Source organism: Hyperolius riggenbachi, chromosome 5 (genome assembly GCF_040937935.1).
Source record: "Hyperolius riggenbachi isolate aHypRig1 chromosome 5, aHypRig1.pri, whole genome shotgun sequence".
NCBI classification, from domain to species: Eukaryota; Metazoa; Chordata; class Amphibia; order Anura; family Hyperoliidae; genus Hyperolius; species Hyperolius riggenbachi.
Window position 1 is genome coordinate 404,593,178 of NC_090650.1, and position 23,061 is coordinate 404,616,238.

Consider the following 23,061-nt stretch of genomic DNA (forward strand, 5'->3'; position numbering starts at 1 on the left):
GGCAAGTCTGATGGATGGTGGAAGGGAGTTCCAGAGGGTGGGGTAGCTCTTTAGAAATCCTGTAGATGTGCATGGGAGTGGGAAATGCATTGGGCAGTTAGGCGAAGTAGGACAGAGAAGGGCAGCCTGGTGTATACCTGTGAACAAGCTCAGAGATGTAGGTAAGGCAGGTTTCGTGCACAGATTTATAGCCCAGGCACAAAATCTTGAAACTTATCCTGTATCAGATAGGGAGCCAGTACAGGGATTTACAGAGGAGAGATGTGGATGTTGAGCGGTGAGAAGAATGGATGGGTCTGGAAGCCACATTCATAACTGATTGAAGGGGGCAATGTGGTTTGAGGGAAGGCCAGATGGAAGGGAGTTGCAGAAATCAAGGTGAAAGATGATGAGCCATGGATGAGCAGCTTGGTAGTGTCCAGGGTCAGGAAGGGGTGGATCTTGTAGGTGGAAACTGCAGGCTCTGGAGATGTTATGGATGTGGAGGATTAAGGAAAGGGCAGATTCCAGCGTGATGCCCAGGTAACGGGCCTGGGAGGTAAGATGAATGGTCGGGTTATCGCTTGTGTGGTGGAAATCTGGGGGTGGTGCAGCAGTGTGGGGTGGAAAGATCAGGAGCTCAGTTTTGTCTAGGTTAAGCTTCAGTAATCTAGAAGAAAGGCACGGGGAGACTTTGTCTATGGTGGTGAAGGAGATATCAGGGATATGGAGATAAATATGTAGTTTGAGTTGTTTAGTACCAGGTTCATAATGTTAAGTACAACCACATGTTTAACTATCAATGTTTTCTCATTTAAACCACATTGTAAATTACACACACACACACACACACACACACACACACACACACACACACACACACACACACACACACACACACACACACACACACACACACACACACACACACACACACACACACACACACACACACACACACACACACACACACACACACACACACACACACACACACACACACACACACACACACACACACACACACACATATACAGTACAGACCAAAAGTTTGGACACACCTTCTCATTCAAAGAGTTTTCTTTTTTTTCCCTTTATTTTCATGACTATGAACATTGTAGATTCACACTGAAGGCATCCGAACTATGAATTAACACATGTGGAAGTATAGTGCATAACCAAAAAGTGTGAAACAACTGAAAATATGTCATTTTCTATGTTCTTCAAAGTAGCCACCTTTTGCTTTGATTACTGCTTTGCACACTATTGGCATTCTCTTGATGAGCTTCAAGAGGTAGTCACCTAAAATGGTCTTCCAACAGTCTTGAAGGAGTTCCCAGAAATGCTTAACACTTGTTGGCCCTTTTGCCTTCACTCTGCAGTCCAGCTCACCCCAAACCATCTCGATTGGGTTCAGGTCTGGTGACTGTGGAGGCCAGGTCATCTGGCGCAGCACCCCATCACTCTCCTTTCTTGTCAAATATCCATTACCAGCCTGGAGGTGTGTTTGGGGTCATTGACCTGTTGAAAAATAAATGATGGTCCAACTAAGCGCAAACCGGATGTAATAGCATGCCGGTGCAAGATGCTGTGGTAGCCATGCTGGTTCAGTATGCCTTCAATTTTGAAAGAATCCCCAACCGTGTCACCAGCAAAGCTCCCCCACACCATCACACCTCCTCTTCCATGCTTCACGGTGGGAACCAGGCATGTAGTGTCCATCCGTTCACCTGTTCTGCGTCGCACAAAGACACAGAGGTTAGAACCAAAGATCTCAAATTTGGACTCATCAGACCAAAGTAAAGATTTCCACTGGTCTAATGTCCATTCCTTGTGTTCTTTAGCCCAAACAAGTCTCTTCTGCTTGTTGCCTGTCCTTAGCAATGGTTTCCTAGCAGATATTCTACCATGAAGGCCTGATTCACACGGTCTCCTCTTAACAGTTGTTCTAGAGATGTGTCTGCTCCTAGAACTCTGTGTGGCATTGACCTGGTCTCTAATCTGAGCTGTTGTTACCCTGCAATTTCTGAGGCTGGTGACTCGGATAAACTTATCCTCCGCAGCAGAGGTGACTCTTGGTCTTCCTTTCCTGGTGCTGTCCGCATATGAGACAGTTTCTTTGTAGCATTTGATGGTTTGTGAGACTGCACTTGGGGACACTTTCAAAGTTTTCCCAATTTTTCGGACTGACTGACCTTCATTTCTTAAAGTAATGAAGGCCACTCATTTTTATTTTACTTAGCTGCTTTTTTCCTGCCATAATACAAATTCAAACAGTCTATTCAGTAGGACTATCAGCTGTGTATCCACCTGACTTCTCCACAAAGCAACTGATGGTCCCAACCCCATTTATAAGGCAAGAAATCCCACTTATTAAACCTGACAGGGCACACCTGTGAAGTGAAAACCATTTCAGGTGACTACCTCTTGAAGCTCATCAAGAGAATGCCAAGAGTGTGCAAAGCAGTAATCACAGCAAAAGGTGGATACTTTGAAGAACCTAGAGTATGACTTATGTATAGTGTTGGGCGAACAGTGTTCGCCACTGTTCGGGTTCTGCAGAACATCACCCTGTTCGGGTGATGTTCAAGTTCGGCCGAACACCTGATGGTGTTCGGCCAAACCGTTCGGGTTCGCCCTAACTACTAAATGTCCGGCCGAACAGGGCCGAACAGGGCCCCTGTTCGGCCGAACAGGGGCACTGTTCGGCCGAATACCGCCCCCCTATAGGGTCGCAGGCATAAAGGGGGAGCATGCCCCGATCGCGGGGGGGTCGGAAATTCCCCCCACCCCCTCCGCTAGCGCTCCCCCCTCTGCCCGCTTCCCCATAAAAAAGTTGGCGTAAAGTTAAATATTACCGGTGGTGGCTGCTGCAGTGGCTGGCTGGCAGTGGTGTGAATGAGGAGGAGGAGTCCGAGTATGACGCGTTGAGGCCAGGCAGCGGGCGGTTCAGCGGTAGTACCCTTGTGGTACTTCCGCCCTTTCTCTGACCTCACGTCCTCTACGTGATGACGCATACGAGGGTACGCGTCACGCGTACCATCGTATGCGTCATCACGTAGAGGACGTGAGGTCAGAGAAAGGGCGGAAGTACCACAAGGGTACTACCGCTGAACCGCCCGCTGCCTGGCCTCAATGCATCATACTCGGACTCCTCCTCCTAGTCCTCACTCACAACACTGCCAGCCAGCCACTGCAGCAGCCACCACCGGTAATATTTAACTTTACGCCAACTTTTTTATGGGGAAGCGGGCAGAGGGGGGAGCGCTAGCGGAGGGGGTGGGGGGAATTTCCGACCCCCCCCCCCGCGATAGGGGCATGATTCCCCCTTATGCCTGCGACCCCATAGGGGGGCCGTATTGCGGCATGTTCGGGTCCCCATTGACTTGCATTGAGTTCGGGCTGAACATGCCGAACATCTGGCCCATGTTCGGCCTGTTCGGCCCGAACCCGAACATCCAGGTGTTCGCCCATCACTACTTATGTACTATACTTCCACATGTGTTAATTCATAGTTTGGATGCCTTCAGTGTGAATCTACAATGATCATAGTCATGAAAATAAAGAAAACTCTTTGAATGAGAAGGTGTGTCCAAACTTTTGGTCTGTACTGTATATATAGATAGATAGATAGATAGATAGATAGATAGATAGATAGATAGATAGATAGATAGATAGATAGATTCAATAAAAGGACCAATTTTGTCATTTTAACCCTAATTGGCTTCCACATTACAAAAAAAATGCATCTCATTCATGCCTCAAGTTAGTAAACCCTGTCATGAAAAATAAGTAAACTTTTTTTGTTTTTACAGTACGGAGATAAGAGAAGATGTAGCTTAGCACTGCTCTTTTAAATTCTTTATTATTCAAGTACTACCATTTAAAATTAGCATGGAGCATAAACAGAGAGGAAGTATCTCATCTTGGGTGCCCAGGGACAGGAAGGCCTAAAAGCCATTTTGCCGTACATGTAATTGTGAGTCTCTATTTTCTGAATATTTTTTCTTTTTAATAAAGATTTAAACTGCATACTGCTTTAATGACAATAAAAAGATTTATGAAATCTACCTAGACACGCTATTCACACTTTTCCATTATTTTTTCTTGCAAATGTAGAATCTGATATTGAAAAAGCAAAAGAGAAAAGTGAACAAGCACTAGAATGCAGCAGATATGGACAAACCACACCTGGGCTCACCTGTAGCGTGCTCTTGTCCAGTGTTATCCAAATGCAGCAGAGGAGAAAGCCAGGCACCGCTACATAAAAGCCCTTTATTGTGTCTGGGTTACAGTGGAAGACAGCAGTGGGGGAAGGAAGCCTGACAGCTGTTACTGCCTAAGAAGAAGCAAGGTTAAACCTTGCGAAACAGCTGTCAGGCTTCCTTCCCCCACTGCTGTCTGCCACTGTAACCCAGACACAATAAAAAGGCTTTTATGTAGCAGGTTCCTGGCTTTCTCGTTCTCTGCTGCATTGGAATCGGATATTGTTTGAAACAATGTGTTCTGGGAATAAATATAAATTAAATTAAAATAAGGTAGCAAAAATATAAAACAAACATTTTTAAAAATAAAAATGTTGTCGTCATGCAAATGGGATTGCATTACATTATGGTCAAACATGTTTGAAGTACAATACATAGTTTATGTATTGTAAAGGCTGCACGTGTAATTACCTTGATAGACAAAGTGAAATCCTTTCGATGTCATTGGTCCAACAGATGTAAATCTAACAATAATCTGGTTACCAGAACTTAGTGGAAGCGACTCCCCTACTCAACAAAATAAATAAAAGAAAAATGTAATTAACAAGCCAACCATTTATAAATGTGTGAATATGATTCTAGTGGTGTCATGGCTAATTGTATGTACTGATAAAATTAACTTGAAGGTTTATGATCACTAAAGCATTGAATCATTCTAGACATTATGTAACTTATTATTCTAATTATGGAAAACAAAGTTTACCATTTTAATTTCCATATTTATAGTAATATTGTAGTTTCCATAAAGTAAATATCATTTTTCATGTAAGACTATTGATAATGATCAATCTACGTTTTACAAAAAATGATGAGTGTGAAGCCAAGAAAAAAACAAGTTTTTACTTTAAAAACCTGTTTAACATAATTGCCCCACCTAAAACGCCGCATCTCCGCAGCTGAAAACTCCATAAATCACCCCAAACTCTCCGGGTCACATTGCAGGCTGCTTCCACATAGAGGAAGAGCTTTAAGCTGCAGCTCTGTCTCTACATGCGTCCATCAGCGTGGATCGCCGCCTCTCTGCCCCTCTCAGTCTTCTTTCACTGAGAGGGGCGGGGGAGCGCCGGCGATCAGCGTCGATTGACGCGCATGGAGGCAGAGCTACTGCCCAAAGCTCTGCCTCCCCCGGGCAGCAAAATCCACGACCAAGAAAGTTGTGGATTTTTGCCCAGGGAGTTAGGGGTGATTAATTGAGTTTTCAGCCGCGGGGATGTGGCGTTTTAGGTGGGGCAATTATGTTAAACAGGTTTTTAAAGTAAAAACCTGTTTTTTTCTTGGCTTCAGAGTCTCTTTAAGCACATCATAAAAGTATTCAAATTTATAAAAAAAAAAAAAAGAATGCCCACATTTTATTTTATATTTTCAGCTTCTCTTTAATAAGCAGAATGTTGAAAATGGTAAGAAGACAGGTTTGAAATCATGCTTTTGTTCTCTTGGCACAGAAAAGCCTAAACTACATGTGCCAATTTCACAGCCTCTGCACAGTTACGAGACAAAATTAGGATTTTGGACATTACTCATCTGTACATTGTGAAAACATCTATTTCCAAAGAGTAAACAAATGTAGAAAAATATCTGCGCTCTATAAAAGAGAACTTCTAAGGGTGGGTGCCTTTTAAGGTGACATGTAGTTGCTGCTCTACAAACCTTCTGGAATAATACGCAAAGGAATCTGGAGAAAGATGTGGAAATGAATGGAGCGCTCTATAGTGTACTAAACCTTTTATTCAGCAGAAAGTAATTAAAATTGCACTTACAAGAAAGTTGCAAACATCAAACATATCACACAATATGGGGCCATATGCAATTAACTTTTTCTCCTAAGTTCTCTCCTAGGTGATATTTTAAAAAATGTCAATACAATGATTTTTAAACCACCAAAGAGCAAAAAAAAATACTCAAAATAGTTTTGATAGTACCTTTTCACCTACTTTTGGTATTTTTTCCATTGTAAAGTACTGAAAAGTTATTCTAAATTGAAGATGAAAAATTATCTCCTAGGAGAAAACTCAGGATAAAAAGTTAAATGCATATGGGCCAAAGTTCTAGATCAGGGTCTCCAGGGCTGGTTCTAGACTTTTTGCTGCCTGAGGAAAACTTGTGAGAACGCACCTCCCCCTTTCCAATTTAAAATGATTGCACAACACCCAACAATTTAATCTGCTTCATTTAATGTTGTCACATGACATGCTGCAGCTCAACACAACAACACACTGGCTGGCTGTGAGTCTGTGACAAACTGCTCACCCTCAGCCACTCCATTCCTCCTCAGTCAGGACCGCAGTGCCACCTCCTCCCTCCTGCTGTGCAAGTCAAATGACACTGCTGCTCTCCTGCACCCCCCATCCTCACTCACTGTCAGACTCCTCACACAGCACAACAAGCTGCTTTTCCACAATGATGTTCTCTTCACCTCCCTCTCTACTTGCTTCTCCTACTACCCTGCCTGCATGCTGTTAGTGTAAACACAGTACAAAAATGCTTCCCCTGTAATCTCTGCACCTAATGCAAATGTTTCTCCTTGCTTCATGACAGAACCGGCCCTGAGGGTTTCCTTACAGCCTTTGCATCCAGGTGGTTTCCCTCTTGATCTACCATGGCCAACAGTGTAGCTTTCAGGTGTTTCTCAGGTACTTCCGTGCTTTGGATAGGATGGCCCGATCATTTAATGTGCAAATTGCGTCAAGACGCATAGATGCAAATGCCAGAAGGCAACCCTGAACTAGCACATTAATGTGCGATATGCTTGATGTTTGCAACTTTCTTGTATGTGCAATTTGAATTACTTTCTGATGAATCAAAGTTTATTACACAATAGAGCGCTGCATTACTACATCTTTCTCCTAATTCCAAATAGTGAATACTCTGATGGAGGAAGAAAGATTAAGTATTCTTTAGTGATCAATATTGTTGTGTCACCAGATGAAGGCCTACAATTGAGATGTGTATTGTAATGATTGAAAGCAGGCAATCATAGACCCATGTCTAATCTATACTCAACCTAGGGATGGGGATAATGCTGGGGATACACGCTACGTTTCTGTACCATGTATCGACCAGCTGATCCGGCCAGATGATAATATTCAGCTGGTCCGATCACGCTGCTCGACCCTCGCCCGCTCGATCCCCGCCGGCGGACGATGGCAGGGAATCGAGCGCTGATAAGGAAGCGCCGGCGGGGACGAGTGGTAATCGATCTGTGCGCACGCGCAAACGAGTGGGGACACAACAGGAGTCGATCGACCCGTGTATTGCCAGCATAAGACTACGGCCCATATGCAATTCACTTTTTCTTCTAGGAGTCGGAGATACTTTTTTGTCTACTGATTACAATAACTTGACAGCAGTGCATGCTACAATTGAAAAAGTATCAAAAAGTAGATAAAAAAGTTTTATCAAAATTATTTTAAGGCTAGATTCACATTGGTCAGTTGCATTGCAGAATAATGCTGCATGCTAACTCACTGCCGATACAATTCTATGGGTCTGTTCACTGTACTGTGCTGTAACTGATAGTGTTATTCTAACTCGCTGCATGCAGGATTTGTATTAACCACTTGACAACCGCAGTGTTAGCCCCCTCTAACGACCAGGCTCTTTCTGGCTGCACTGGGCTGTGCAGGCTTTTCAGCCTCCTGCACAGCCCAGCTATGGAGCCAAGCGATCGGACTCACCTCCTTTTTTTGTCCCTAAGGGGACATGCCGCCTGAGGTGTCCGATTACTGTGGCCGTTTTTTTTTTCTAGCCTCTATGAGGCTCTCTCTCCCTCCTCTTCTCTACTCCCCTCCTTCTTCTGAATTGGAACAGGATGGCGATCTGTCCTGTTCCACCTCTCATAGGCATCAGCCTATGAGAGGACGGCACTCCCCGGCGAATCAGAGGCCGGGGATAGCCGATCTCGTACAACTCTGCCAGGGACCGCAGCGCTGTATGGATGTAAACAAAGGGTATTTCTTTCCCCTTTCATTTGCAAATAGTCTGCTAGCCGAGATCGGCGGCTAGCAGGCTAATCACGGAGGCAGGGAACGATCGCGCATGCGCGCGGCTGTTCCCAGGGAAACTGCAGCCCCAGGACTTGACGCCAATTGGCGTTAGGCAGTCTTGGAGCTGCCACCACGGCCACACCCATTGGCGTTAGCTGGTCCCCAGATAGTTAAAGTTTATGTTCAGTCTACATTGCAGTTCACACATTTTAATGCATGTGTTATACAACTGACTATTGTGAATTCAGCCTGAGTATTTCCTTGCTTGCTGGTAGTATAAAAAGGTATTTTATTAACAAATTGTAAAAATATCACCTAGGAGAAAACTCAGGAAACGAAGTGAATTGTGTAAAGGCCCACATGTCTTAAACATAATTATAAATGTAAGTAGCAAATGCTTGAGTAAGGTCCCTTTTCCGCATACAGCTATTTGCTTCAAATCACAAAACGCTAGCGATTTTTGTAAATCATTGGGGTTACAACTTTTATATACAAATCGTGAAAAGTATAATTTCCACTATCACGAACGATTCGATTTTATGTAAATCGCAGTCGCTTTTTGGAGTGATTTTACCTGCGATTGTGCTTCATGTTAAAAGATAAATGCAGAATCGCAATTGCATAACAAAATTGATGAAAAAACACAATCGCTTATGTTTGTGTTCTCCTTTTGGGATTGCTACTGGAAAAAGGCCCTTAAATTACTTTATTTTTCCAAATAGGAAGTTCATGTCAAATAATAACAGACACATGTTATTTTAAGAGAACCCCAGGTGGTTTTTTGTGCATGTTCTCCGCCTCATGCCATGCCTCTGTGTCCCCACACTGGCGCTCTCTGCCCCCCCCCCGCGCTATAGCCCCCTGAGATTAGCGACAATATTTGTCGCTATCTCGGAGGTAAACATGGGGAGAGGGGTTCCCTGCTTAAAACGTGAGCCAGGGACTTTCCTGCAGGGTTTCCAGAGCTGCCTTTGGCCAGCTCTCTCTCCCTGGCCATGCCCCCTGCTGCTTCCCAGCCTTCCTGCACGATGTGAATGAGAGAATGAATCTCTCATTCCATCGTCGTGACCCAGAGGTCATGAAAGTGAAAGTGGGCCATTACGGCCCACAGGAGCGGCAAGGATCCGCGGATTTGGAGGCTACCTGACCCGCTCAGCCCCTGGATCAGGCAGCCTAGTTTTTTTTTATTTCATGAGCCCACCTCAGGCTCTCTTTCAAATCCCACTGTGACAGAAGAGTACAATATCTCCCCTTGAAAGTTTGTATGTTATCCAGCCTGTATCCTTGCATGTAAATACTCAATACAAAGGGCCATATGCAATTCAATTTATCTCCACAGTTTTCTCCTAGGACATAGTTTTTTATCCTCTGTTTAAGCAAACTTTTCAGCAATCTGCAATAAAAAAAAAAAATACTAAACTTTAGGAGAAAAAAGACAGTCAAAATTATTCTGAGGATTTTCTTGCTTGCTAGTGGCTTAAAACTCATTTTATTACTAAGATACTAAAATTTCACCTAGGAGAAAACTTGAAAAAGTGAATTGCCAGGGTGCATCAAGCAAGGAGCAAGAATCACCATGGGGCCATATGCAATTTACTTTTTCAAAAATGAGAAAATGTTTCAGTTTCTTTTTTAAATAGCTTTTCAGCAATTTGCAACTGAAGAAAAACAACTAAAAGTAGGTGGAAAAGTACCTCTAAATATCACCTAGGAGAAAACTCTCCCCGCCCCTCTCTGTGAAGGAAGAGTGAGAGGGGCGGGCAGAGGCGGCGATGTGCCGCGATTGTGAAATTCCTTATGCGGCCCAGCCACATCCTGACTTTGCCTCCTGCGGCCCCCAGGTAAATTGAGTTTGAGACCCCTGGTTTAAATCCTTTTTAGGGAATATCGTTATAAAGAATAAAAGCCTTGCTGAGAATCCCCTATGAAGAGATGGACTAGTCCAAAACCTGTCACTTCTGTCAGATTTCTACTACCTACTGTAGGTGACAGCAACATAGGAGAAAAGTAATTTATGGCTCATTTTACTCTGGAAAAACGAACTTCTTATTTGTATATGTTTGTACATAATTTAAATTTTACAATTTTTCGCCATAGTGCCCCTTTAACAACTAGAGTAGGACCCCAGCAGATTTAAAGTACTAGAAGGCACATGAGGGTTGACTCATCATACAATGATGTGTGCACAGGTACATTTTTTGAGCATTTATACAGATTAAGCAATGGGCATTGAACAAATAACACAATTCATGTTATGTGCACAATGTGGATGATACTTGTATAATGTGCATTTTGCCATTTTAATACTGTGATTTACACAATCAACTTTTTGTGCAGTTTGTGTAATATCCATTATGTAGTTTGCATAAAATGGAGAAATTTAGGTATACTGTTCACACACAAAAATTCTACAGTTATTTCATGAATTTGCCCCCATTCTTCCTGTCAGTGTGTAGAGCGGTTAAACCTGATCAAAATATCCATTTATCAAATAAAAACACCATTCCCATTGATTAAAATCGCATTCTCTGCAATACAATTAGATATCAAAATTGTTAAAGTGACACTAAAGAAAAAAAAAGTAAGATATAATAAATTGTATGTGTAGTGTGAATAATTAATAGAACATTAACAGCAAAGAAAAGAGTCCCATATTTTTAATTTGAGTTATATAGAAATTTTTTTTAGAGATTTTTCTTTGTGAAACAGAGCAGAGTTAATGACCTTTTGAACTTCACTGCAGTAAAACCTTATCTAAATCTGTCTTTCACTCTGTCGTTGATGTATAAGTGCTTCAGAAAACAGGACTGTCTTCTACCCAAGTTAGGACAGAGAGCTCAGAGATGCTCTTTTACATAGATAACAACCAAAGATTCGTAACTCTTCCTGTACTGGAAACAATATGAGACTATTTTACTGTGCTACTAATGTTTTATTTCTTAGATGTACTACATATACAATTTATTATCTCATAAGTATATTTTCACTTCACATACCCTTTAAGCCACTCATAGTTTTTTAAAAGACCACAACATTCTGCTTATCTGAGAGATGCCTGATTTGTTTTTTTATAAATATTTTTTGCTGGGCAATCAGTTTAGTAATGTAGGAAAATAGAAAAAAAAAACAAAAAAAAAAAAACATTGTTTAAATGACCCATTGGCATCTTTGAGAAAAAAGTACCTGAATGAGATCCTGAGAGAGAAGATAAAAGAGGCGACTGCTGAGTTGGTCCATCATAAACCTCAACTACATCATGGAGGGACGTCTGGAAAAACACAAACTGGCCAAAAACGACTATAGAGCAATAACCAGTAGCAGAGAAAGAAAAGGGAGAGAAAAGAGAAAAAAAAAATCATATCTAAGTTCATGATCATTAAGATTTTTCAAAACGTTTTTCAACTGAATTATATAAAAAAAAGTTAATGTTCATAAAATATATAAGGCATTAAAATGCCCAGAATGAAATATGTTGTTGATCAATGTACAACTAAAAAAGAAGAGCAATCATAAAATTAATAATGCTAATATTGATGATAATAATAATAATAATAGCAAACATAAATTATGGCTAAGCATCAATAGATGTTTGCTGAATGATCAGTTTACGGGAGAGTCAAATATTAGGAATTGTGGATATCATGTTTCAATGTGTCTAATAAATATATGCAAAACTAATTTCATCTATATAACATGGGGCTCTGTAAACATAAACTTTTTTTTAATATATTTATATTTACTTGCCCTACATATTATTAAAAAAGTTTCAGTTTCATATTTTGTTTTGTGATCATGAATCATTTCTTAATCATATGAACCCAGACACAATTTTTCCCCACCCCCAAAAAGACTTTCCCAATTTCTGCTCTCTGATTGTGATTATTATTTATTGATTAGGTGGATTTTATAAGCTTTAATTTTTTTGTTTATTTATGGACAATGAAATTCCATTAGTTATGCAACCATCAAACAATGGTACGCCAAGAACACAGAGAAAAGGAAATAAAAAAGCAAACAAAACAAAGAACAAAGATCCAATGGGTCATACTTCATATGATATGCTGAAAATATCTCTCTTTCACCATAAACGTAATCCAAACAATGTTAACTGTAGCAAATCTCTATTACTTAAGACCGCACAATTAGATCCCACATCTCTTCTATCAGATGTCCAATCCCTGGCTAATAAGTATCATAATATGAATGAGTATTTGTTAAGTAATAAAGAGACTTGCTATAGTTTTTTTCTATTTCTTTTTTGTGTCTTCTGTATCACAATATTAACTACTAGGCTGGCATTTGTGGACATCTTAGAGATCCCTTTGGAGAGTACACATATGCTAGGTAGTGGGATCCAGCCCCAAGCATGTTATGACCTTATAATTTGTTTTTTGTTGTTGTGTTTCTTTTTCTTTTTTTGTTTTTTACTTTTGGTGCTGAGGACTGAATCATAAATATTTTATGGGCTGAGTTGTACTATTGCTATGTACGGAGAATAGATATCATTTTACATGTTATTTCATGGTAGGCCAAAGAAGCTATTAATTTAACTGATGATTTAAAAAAAAAAAGTTTGTAAATTAATGCATCTCTACTGTATTTTACATCACATTTAGTAGGATGTTTCTGCCTTATTTGTAAAGAAACTAAGCTTTGCACTTCACAACCACCATGGTAAGCAGGCTTTGAAAAGACCATAATTTCCCCCAAAAAAATATATGAAAACCTCAAGTCAATGAGGTATGCAAAAACAAACATTTGCAAAAAAGAATTAAATAAAATAAATAATTAAAAAAAATATACAATTTTCTTAAACAAATATAGTAATGTGGGGCTCACAGTAGGCTTAATATCTTAACTCCAGAAACAAATGGTTTCTATTTCTATATAGACTTACAGCACATGAGCTTGTCTTGCAATCAGTATGGGAATGGTTACCTTACATCAATTGAGAACAACATTAAAGTATTTGAATATCAGTCACTTCCTGCAGTCCAGACTTCTGGTTTGCTAGGCTGTAATACTCTTGGGTTGCTTTGTCTGAGACATGTCTTATTACAGTCTCAACAGCATGACATTACAAAAACAACAAGTAGCAGAGGATTACTTCTCCTACACAAAATGCCTGCTGTTGATGCTTTCAGATAAATGTTTTTACTTTGTGACCTGAACTCAGACTGTCCTCTCTGCTCTAAAAGAGCAACATCATAATAACCTTTAACCACTTCAGGACCATAGCCCCCCTCCCCCCAGTGACCAGGCTGTTTTCTATAATTCAGGCCACTGCAGCTTTAACAGCTTGCTGCAGGGCCATACAACTTAGCACACAAATGCATCTGCCCCCTCCCGTTTTCTGCCCACAAACAGAGATTTCTGTTGATGGGCTCTGATCACTGCTGACATCAGTATAATTAAAATTGAGGTTTTTTTTAACCCCGCTAATTCTCTCCCCCAGGTCTTGACGCCAATTGGCGTTAGGCGGTCCTGGGGTTGAACAAAAAACATTATTTTGTTACAGCTGATACAAATCTTAAAATAAATCTCCACTGTTTCTACTTCCTGAGTCATGGAAGCAGACATATTGTTAACAGCCTTTGCTTTCAAATGAGCTTATCTGCCATCTCTGCCGTGGCAGTCATGTGACACAGTGTGGAGATCAAGTTACAACTTGCAATTAGGCACAAAAGAGGGGGAGTTAAACAGGATAAACTCTCTAAATACATACAGGGTGCATTGCTCTATGTTTTCCTTTTGTCATGTGCAAAAATTCAGGTCCACTTTGTTTCGGGGGTATCCTTCAAAGGGTAGTCACTTAAGAAGAAGGAACACTCTGGGTCTCTTAGAGCCTTCTCTGCATCCCCTCGTTCCAGTGCAAGGCCCCTTGGTCCACCTTCCGACTTTAATGTCAAAAAAGTACTCGGGTCTCCGAGTACTTCCGAAGATGAGTGGCTCTGTACTGCACATGCGCGAGTCCACACTTGCACCAGTGCAGTATGGAGCTGCTCATAGACGTACTCGGACACCCAAGTACTTTTGAGGAGACCCAAAGATGCAGCCATTGAATAATTTGAAAGGGGTCACAGAGAGGACCAGGAAGACTCTAAGGGATCCAGAGCCTTTCCTCCACTTAGGTGAGTATCTAACTTTTTTCAGGGATAGGTGGAGTTACAGTTATCCTTTAATTGTAGAACCCTTGTTTGGGGTACAAATGAGGCAGTTAACACCTTACTATCTGCTAGTTTATTTAGATTACTGCCTTTGGTTTGGTTTTAATTTACTACCCATATTAATAAATATTAGATGATCACATCCCATTTCCGATGCTGAGCAGGATCTAGCAGATATTGTGTAAAGGGAACAGAGGGGCCAACAGAAAAATTTAAAAAACATAAATATAGAGGAAGTAGTGGTGGACTTGCCTACTCATCTTGGAGTGTATAAATACAACTTTTCACTGTTGAAATCGACAGTTTGTTTGTCTGCTTGAGTAGGTAAGTCCACCACTACCTCCTCTTTATGTTTTTAAAAAATTTTAGTGGATTTTATTCTGTTGGCGCCTCTGTTCTCTTTATACAATATCTGAGGCCACCCATTGTGGAGGGGTGTATAACAAAGAATAATAGAGGCGCCAAATCAGAATAAAATGGGTTAAAAACTGTTTAAAAAGAGGGGGTGGGTGGAGCCGCTCCCCTCCGTAAATGACCAGGCCAAATTTAGCCGTAAATATAAAAAATATTTATTTCACAGAACAATTTGTCTCCAAATAAAGTGCAACACGTTTCACGGGCAAGACTCCCGCCTCATCAGGCAATAAAAATAGGAGAACACAAGTGTGGGTCAGCATAGAGCCAGAGCGCCTCTGTAGCCATTGTGGAGGGGTGTTACTCCCTTCTTTCCTGATCTGCAGGGAGTGACTTCTTAATCCTGAGAGGAGACAGGTTTAATCTCCCCACCTGCTGTTACAGTGTTTACCTTTGGGGTGACCCTGCTTTGTGAGTATACTGCATTTACTCTAAATATTTATCATTTGTTAAGATTTACTACACTATATTTGGCTCTCAGTGTCTTGTTTTTTACAGGATCTAGCAGAGCACTACCAAACTCCTGCATGCTCCTTTCAGACAGCACATTGTATGCATTATTATTTTTTTTTTTTGCATGCAATATGGCTTAAAGTTAATTTCAGATATTACTTTTATTCTTCATTTATAAGATATAGGATTTCTTATTTCATAAAAGGGTAAAACAAAATCACAGTGGAAGTAAAGCCAGTTTTCAATATCTCCTATGTTCCAAGGGATAGTGTAACATATGAAGATTTATTCTGACCAATCAGCCGATGACCTTGCCACCGAAGATCTGATCAAAATACGCATATTAGCTTCTCTCCGGCCCTGAGTTGGAATCCGCTGGAGACATTCGTGTCACTCACAGCTGACACAAGGCCGTCAACCTCTTATTTTAGTCCAGCAAAATTCTAGGCATGCCAAGTCACCCTGAAATTCCAGCAGCCATCCGTAATTTATGACTCTTTCCTGAGAGACCTGATTCAGAATATCCCTGCATCCAAGCTAATGCAAAGTGCTGGCTATAAATACATATATCTACCCATTTATTTTATAACATTTATGAAGACTTGTGGTCATGCTGAGGTAAAATTTGAAGATAACTTCTGATTTAAAGGCCAAGTACAAGTAGGAAAAAAAATCTTAAAATATGAAATATGTTTGTCAACATTACGGCCTATATGCAATTCACCTTTTCTCCTGAGTTTTACACCTTGTCATAAAATGCCCTTTAAACCCCCAGCAGGCAAGAAAATACTCCAAACACTTTTAATAGTATTTTTTTACTAACTTTTAGCTACTTTTTCAATTGTAAAATAGTTCAAAATTATTTTAAAAAGAGTATGAAAATGATCTCCTAGGAGATAACTCAGGAGAAAAGGTTAATTGCATATGGGTTAAGTGTCTTTATTTTTGCTTATAAAAAATAATAACAATAAAGGTTTACCAAGTGTCTCTGCTTTCCAAGCCTTCAAACTTCACTGTGTATGACCAACAGAATTGGATTCCCTTTAACATCTCTTTTAAGCCCCCACAGTGCCATGTCCAACCCATTGCTAGCACTGATCAAGTCCAGAACAGCAAATACCATTGTCTGCAAGTTGGATATATGGCTCTGTAACATTAACCCCTTTGAGGGTCTGATTATGTTATTTTTGAATCCCAAAGTGGCACATTGTTAACTCATTAAAGTATAGGTAGCCAGAGTGCCCACCCAGCATAGGTAGCCAGTAAGAAGTCAGAGAATACTCCTCCCCCATACTGGTAGCTGGAGAGTGTGCCTCAGTATAGGTAGCTGGTTAGTGCACTCCATATTGGTAGCCAGAGAGTGCTCCCTCCAGTGTAGGTACCAGAGAGAAGCCCCCTCCCCCCCAAGTGTTGCATGCAGACACGAGGGTGATCACAAGTACAGTTTTTGCACTAAAAGCACTGTAGAGTGGTATGTGAACTGGCAATTAGAGATGTCGCGAACCCCCGATTTTCGGTTCGCGAACTTTCGCCGAAGGTTCGGTTCGAGCAAACTTTCACGAACAGCAATAGACTTCAATGGGGAAGAAAACTTTGTAAACTGGAAACATTCATGCTGGCCAGAAAAGTGATGGAAAGCATGTTTCAAGGGGTCTAAAACCTGGAGAGAGACGTGGTTGAATGGAATACACATCAAAAGTCCCGGAAATCTGGATTTGACACAAAGCAGTGTTTTAAGGTCAGCAATCTCATTGAATGTTCAATTGCAGGCCTACACTGCTTTACAACATCAGGAAGCTCCTTCCCTCCTTCCTCCTCCCAGAGGGAGGAGGGTCTTGTCTTCCAGGGAATTGTAGGATTTCAAAAGCCAGCTTACATACCTTGGCCGGGAATTGAACCCAGGTCTAAATGCTTGGTAGGTAGCTCTCTTCACCTCTATACCACCTCCGACACCACATGCTGAAGCCAGCCTAGCATGTACCATTATGATATATCCAAGAAAAAAATGAGCTTGCTTAAGGATTTGTAGGATGTCAAAAGCCAACTCACATTGGCCAGGAATTGAACCCAGGCCTACCGCTCTGTAGGCTGCTATCCTAACCATTATACCACCAACACAACACACTACAATGCTACATGCTGAAGCCAGCCTAGCATGTGCCATTGTGATATACCCAAGAGAAAAATGAGCTCTCTCTCTCTCTCTCGCTCTCTCTCTCTAGGACTTGATGCCATTGAAGTGAATTTTCAGCTTAAAACCATCAACAGATACTGGTAGAATTTGCTGTCTTCTGTCTTTTACACCGGAGGTACTCTTTAAGTCTGAAAAAATGTTGTTGGTAAGTATAACACCTATTTGTTAAGCACCTGAATACTCTAATGCCTCCACCCAGATTGGTCATATACTGTAGTAGAGACAGTAGAGTGTTATCCTCTCCAAAGTCCTGTGGGGTATGTGAATGCAAGTGTATAACAAACTGCTGAAAAAATGTGTCAACCCTATATACAGTATGGCCTCGATTTATAAAGCATTACCTTGGGCTAAATACACACCTTGGATACAAATTAGATGCACATTATGTACTAATCACTATTTTAAAAATTTGAATGCAAACTGAAGGCCGTGGATGCAGCTAGCCTAAAGTATATCAATGTTTTTTGTACATCAGAAGGTAATGGCAGCGCTTCCAAATGGACACTGCATCTGACTGAGACAGAACTCCATCCTACTGCTGCAGGATCAAGGGCTTTCAGGGTTAATAACTCGCCTGCCCGGCTGTAATCCAATATTCAGGTGATGCTCCGACCCTCCCCCTCCCCCACGGAAAAGCCGCCATGGCACTTTTTCAAGAGTCTACTGCTGCTCTGACCACCCTCACATGCATTGCCAAAGCCCGCCCTCAGCTCAGCAGCTGTTGTCTAATTGGTGGATGCAAAGCTGAGGGTGGGCTGCAACAATGCAAATGGGAGGGATCACAGAGATTCGGAACACTTCTAGGTCATCTTTTGTGTAATCTACACTATTTTCTCGTATACATATTTCAAGTTAATTAAGGCTTTGTCTAAGCTCTGTTAGATTCCAATTGTTGAACATACAGTAAGGTGGGGTTGAATGTTGTGCAGATCCTAAATTAAGTACTTTATTTAAAAAATGCATTAAGGTACATAGAGAGGCTCTCGTTTCATTCTTGGAGATGATCGTTTGTGGTTGTCTCAAAGGAAAATCCAGCATCAGTTTAGCTGTCCCTTCACACCAGTTAGTGATCCAACGCTAAATATTCACTATTGTTTGGTATCTCTGGCTTACCAACTTTTTGTGTTTGCTTTTCTTCCATAGAAAAGAACAGAGAGCTTTGCTGTAGCATCCTTGTACAGTGTTTGTTGTGAAAACAGTCACCCTAAATTCAGGGAGAGAGCTGCTAAAGCAGAATTGTCAGCCATAAAATCAAATTCCATGTGCCCACTGCTCTGTGTTTATTATGCAATCTACAACCTGACCCTGCATTGCAAGCATTCCAATATAATCATAAATGTTTCTGCTGTAATACAACTTATCTTGGTCAGCCTGGCTCTATTTGGTACATTGCCAACAAAAGGTAAGTTTGTTATCTCTCCTCCCACATGCCTGCTCCTCACTTAGTGGCAGTTCAATGTGACAGGCTAAGGCTAAGAACCTTACCACTCTGCACAAATTGCTGAAATATGATCTACGCTGTGCTCAAACATGTTTACAAAGCAAGCTCGATAGGACAGTGCAGTTTTTCGGAGAAAAAAAGAGTAAGGGAGGAAATGAAATCAGGATTGGCTTCAGTCAGTGGTAGTAAAGATGAAAAATGCCTAAAACCGTTTTCTCTTTGTTTACTATATAAAATTAGCGAAAATCAAAACATGGACTGTACAATACATATGTTACATAAGTAGAACAAGTATTTATCTATTTGTATATGTGTTTGTTTGTTTTCCCCCCTGGGATAGTATGGCTGTCTCTGCTGCTTTAAGCACCTGTATGTGGCTTTAGAGTAGTTCTCTTAAAAGCCAAATAGCTTTCTATTCAAATAAAGCTAGTCAGCAGTCAGAAAACAGCCAGGGAAAAAAATCCCCTATCCTTAGTAAGTGAAGTCACCCTACAGCATGTATTAAGTCAACATAAAGTATCCACTTGGGCTCCTCTATTGCTGCAATAAATAATATAATAAAAGCTGTGAAAGATTTTATGGCTTATCCAGTGTAGTGCTTAATAGCTCAATTAGTTCTGCAACAAACTGAGCCGAAATCAGAAAATAAGTGTATATCACTACAGCTGAATCAATAGCAGAGCAAAGCAGGAGAGCGCAAATAATGTAAATTTAGCATGACAGTAGGGGAAAAAGAAATCACGTTTCAAATAAACCGGGTTCCATCGTGTCTACGGCGGATGAAATGTCTTATTATTATTGTACAATAAAAGTAACAAAATGCAAACCAACTGACACATTCATAATGGGGTATGTGAACATTTTTAGGCGACGTTAAGAAATGTCCAAGGCGGAAAAAAAACAGTATCTACGTAAGATGTGGTTTAAAGGAACACTGTTACATTTTTCATACCTACCTACCTTATTGTACTAAAAATTGCAGACAAGTAAATATGAACTCAGTTTTTCTCCTCATTTCAAAGCAATTAAGAAATGTTGATATATTATTATTAAGGGTGGCAATGCTAAGGAGAACTCATGGAGAAGTATGTCATCATCTTGATTAGCTGATAGATTTGTAAGGTCCTGATTTACTGTGATGACTTCCTGGTTTAACACGTGATCATGACTAGCAAATCAGAACCTTACAAATCTATCAGCTGATCAAGCTCATCACATGCTTCTCCAAGAGATCTCCTAGGCATTGCCATCCCTAATTATTATGATGTATTTATACATTTTCTTGCAGTCCTAAAATAATCTATTATCTATCATACTCTAACCCATAAGGAATATCCTTAACCAATACTTACCTTTTGTACTCTTCAGTGGCTACCCTTTGTTCTGACTAAGAAATAATTTCTGTAGCCGAACCTATGCGAACTGCTATAATCCAAACAATAATCCTAACATTTGTATAGCCCTTTTCTCCTTTTGGACTCAAAGTGCTCAAGAGCTGCAGCCACTAAAGGGGCTCAAGGGGCGCATGCACAGTAGACCTGGACTGACGACACTGAGCAAATTACCAGGGCTGAATGGCAGACCGCAGGAGGATGGCAAGGGACTCACACATGTTTATGGGGCAGGAGGAAGCCCCGGGTAAGTATCAAATCTTACTAACGCTTCATCTCTGGTACACTTTAAAGGGCGGTGGAAGACGTCAACTCTGTATAAATACATTATAACAATTAGGGATTTCAATGCCTAGGAGAACTCATGGAGAAGCAAGTTATCAGCTTCATCAGCTGATAGATTTGTGAGGTTCTGATTTGCTGGGTGAGTCCCACGCCGACCTCCCACGGTCTGCCGTTCAGCCGTGATCAGCCATGGTAACTTGCTCAGTGACGTCAGTCCAGGTTTACTGTGCCTGCACCGTAGGTCAGCGCATATGCAGAAGACCCAGACTGGACGCAACTGAGCCAGTTACCAGGGCTGATCGCGGCTGAACTGAAGACCGCGGCTGAACTGCAGACCGCGGGAGGATGGCATGGGACTCACATGTGTTTGTGGGGTGGGAGGAAGTATAAAATCTTAATAACGCTTAATCTATGGTTTACTGTACAGAGTCCATGGTGTCTCTCAGAGGAGCCAACAATCTAATGCCTACCAAAGTCATAGTCTAATGTCCTACCATATAACTATTATGTATTTATATAGTGCTGACATCTTCTGCAGCAATTTATAGTCTGTAGTCATGTCAATGACTGTCGTCAGAGGAGCTCATAGTCTACTTCCTACTACAGTCAGTGTCTAATTCGCTACCGTATTATTAATATCCATTTATGTAACACTGACAATCTTCCACATCACTTAACAGAGTCCATAGTCATTTTCCTGAGTATCAGAGGAGCTCACAGCACACAGGAAAGACAGGAGCAGGGCAGAAAGAGTGCACCATATCTACAGTATGTTTATATTTAACATGTTCCCTTGCTTATAAGAGTTGATTTGATAAGGCGTTGACATTTTTTTATTTTCAGAATGAAAATAAATATTAAAAATATGTCTGCAAATACGGACGCCGGCCCCCATTTTCTATTAGTCCTATAACAATCTATTATCTATAATACTCTATCCGCTACGCTAACCCATAATGAATATCCTTAACCAATACTAACCTTTTGTACTCTTCAGTGGGTGGCGTTTGTTGTTATGACTAAGAAGTAATTTCTGTAACCGAACATACACAAACTGATGGAATCCTAACAATAATAATAATTTGTATAGCACTTTTCTCAAGAACTGCAGCCACTAAGGGCGTGCTCAAGGGGCTACTTTGCAGTGTTTGGAAGTCTTGCCCAAAGACTTTTTACTGAATAGGTACTGACCCTAGCCAGAATTCAAACCCCGATATGCACTTTTACATACATTATTACGTAAATTATTTAAACAGCATCAGATGAGCACCACAGATAATATTGAGGAGTGAAAGCTTATGCTGGAGAGAATAATGTATCAGAGACAGACACCCATGAGTGAGTGAGTGAGTGAGTGAGTGAGTGAGTGAGTGAGTGAGTGAGTGATTGAGTGCGTGAGTGGAACTGGGAGGTCATAGTGCACTACTCCCAGGTTAAAATGGGTAAATGGAGGAATGCCTCTGGTAATGGGATTTTTTTAAAAATCCATTCCACACAGATTTCAATAAAAAAAATTAGATCTATGTTTTGTATTTGCATGTGCTGGGTGGTATAGCTAAAACTCACTGCCAAATTCAGTCTTTAGCACTAATAAACTGGCACAGCAATTGTGGAAATACAACAGTTGCAAATCTATGCTTATATTATAACATGTTATTTTGACTACAATAGTCATACCCCCGCACCAAATTGTAACAGATGCAACAATCAACACATTTGATGGTTTCTATTCTTTGCAGCCAGGTAGCAGTTGGCTTCACACTCTGTTTCTTTGAATAGGCTCGTATCTGGAGACAGCAGCTTGGCAAGTGTACCCTGACTTCCATGGCTTGTTATTAACTTGGTGCTGACTTCTATCACTCTTCAGCAGCGTCAATATTTTATGAAGTATACACTTGCTGAGTTGGTTTGACTCTTGAGGTGCTGTATCTTTCCTCAGCATGAATTGATGAATAACATTAGCGAGTACCAAGTCTTGACACTCTTTGAAATAATCTGGGCCGAGCTCGTGAAATATACATGCAGTGCACGGCACGGTTTTGTCACTTGTCGCCTGACTTCCACTTAAAGTGCTTTGGTAGCAGTGTGCAGCAGCTCCACTCGGATATGCATCAAATGGCTTTCAGAACTATTAATGCCGTAAATAAATATTGATCCGGTTCCTTGAAATATGTTCCCGTACTTGTTCATCTTCCAGGAGGAATTCATAATTCAGAGCTCGAGCCCAAGGGAATAGCCAATGGTGTCTTGAAGCTTTAAAAAAGATATTTTTTGTTCCCAGCTTAATCTAAACAATGATGAAATACTATTTTCTACGGGTGAAACATAGGTGTCCATCATCATTTTTGCTTTGCTGCTATCATGCATGGAACAGGAAATAAGTATATATTTTGTGAAAAGAGAAACCTACAACCTATCTACTTACAACCAAAATCCAGGCGCAGATGGTCCCATATAGTCCTCCGTGGGCTGCTACTAGTGGCCAAACT

The 23,061-nt window shown here is 40.9% G+C and overlaps 1 protein-coding gene across 1 annotated transcript in view; it reads right to left on the reverse strand.

Moving 5' to 3' along the window:
- The window catches only part of CSMD3 (CUB and Sushi multiple domains 3), a 1,539,978-nt gene that overhangs the window by 343,121 nt on the left and 1,173,796 nt on the right, over positions 1 to 23,061 (reverse strand). The window contains exons 34-35 of the mRNA XM_068237930.1: positions 11,411 to 11,524; positions 4,656 to 4,751 (exon numbers count right to left, since the gene is read on the reverse strand). Of these exons, the coding sequence (XP_068094031.1) occupies positions 4,656 to 4,751; positions 11,411 to 11,524 (210 nt within the window). The remainder of the gene's footprint in view (positions 1 to 4,655; positions 4,752 to 11,410; positions 11,525 to 23,061) is intronic.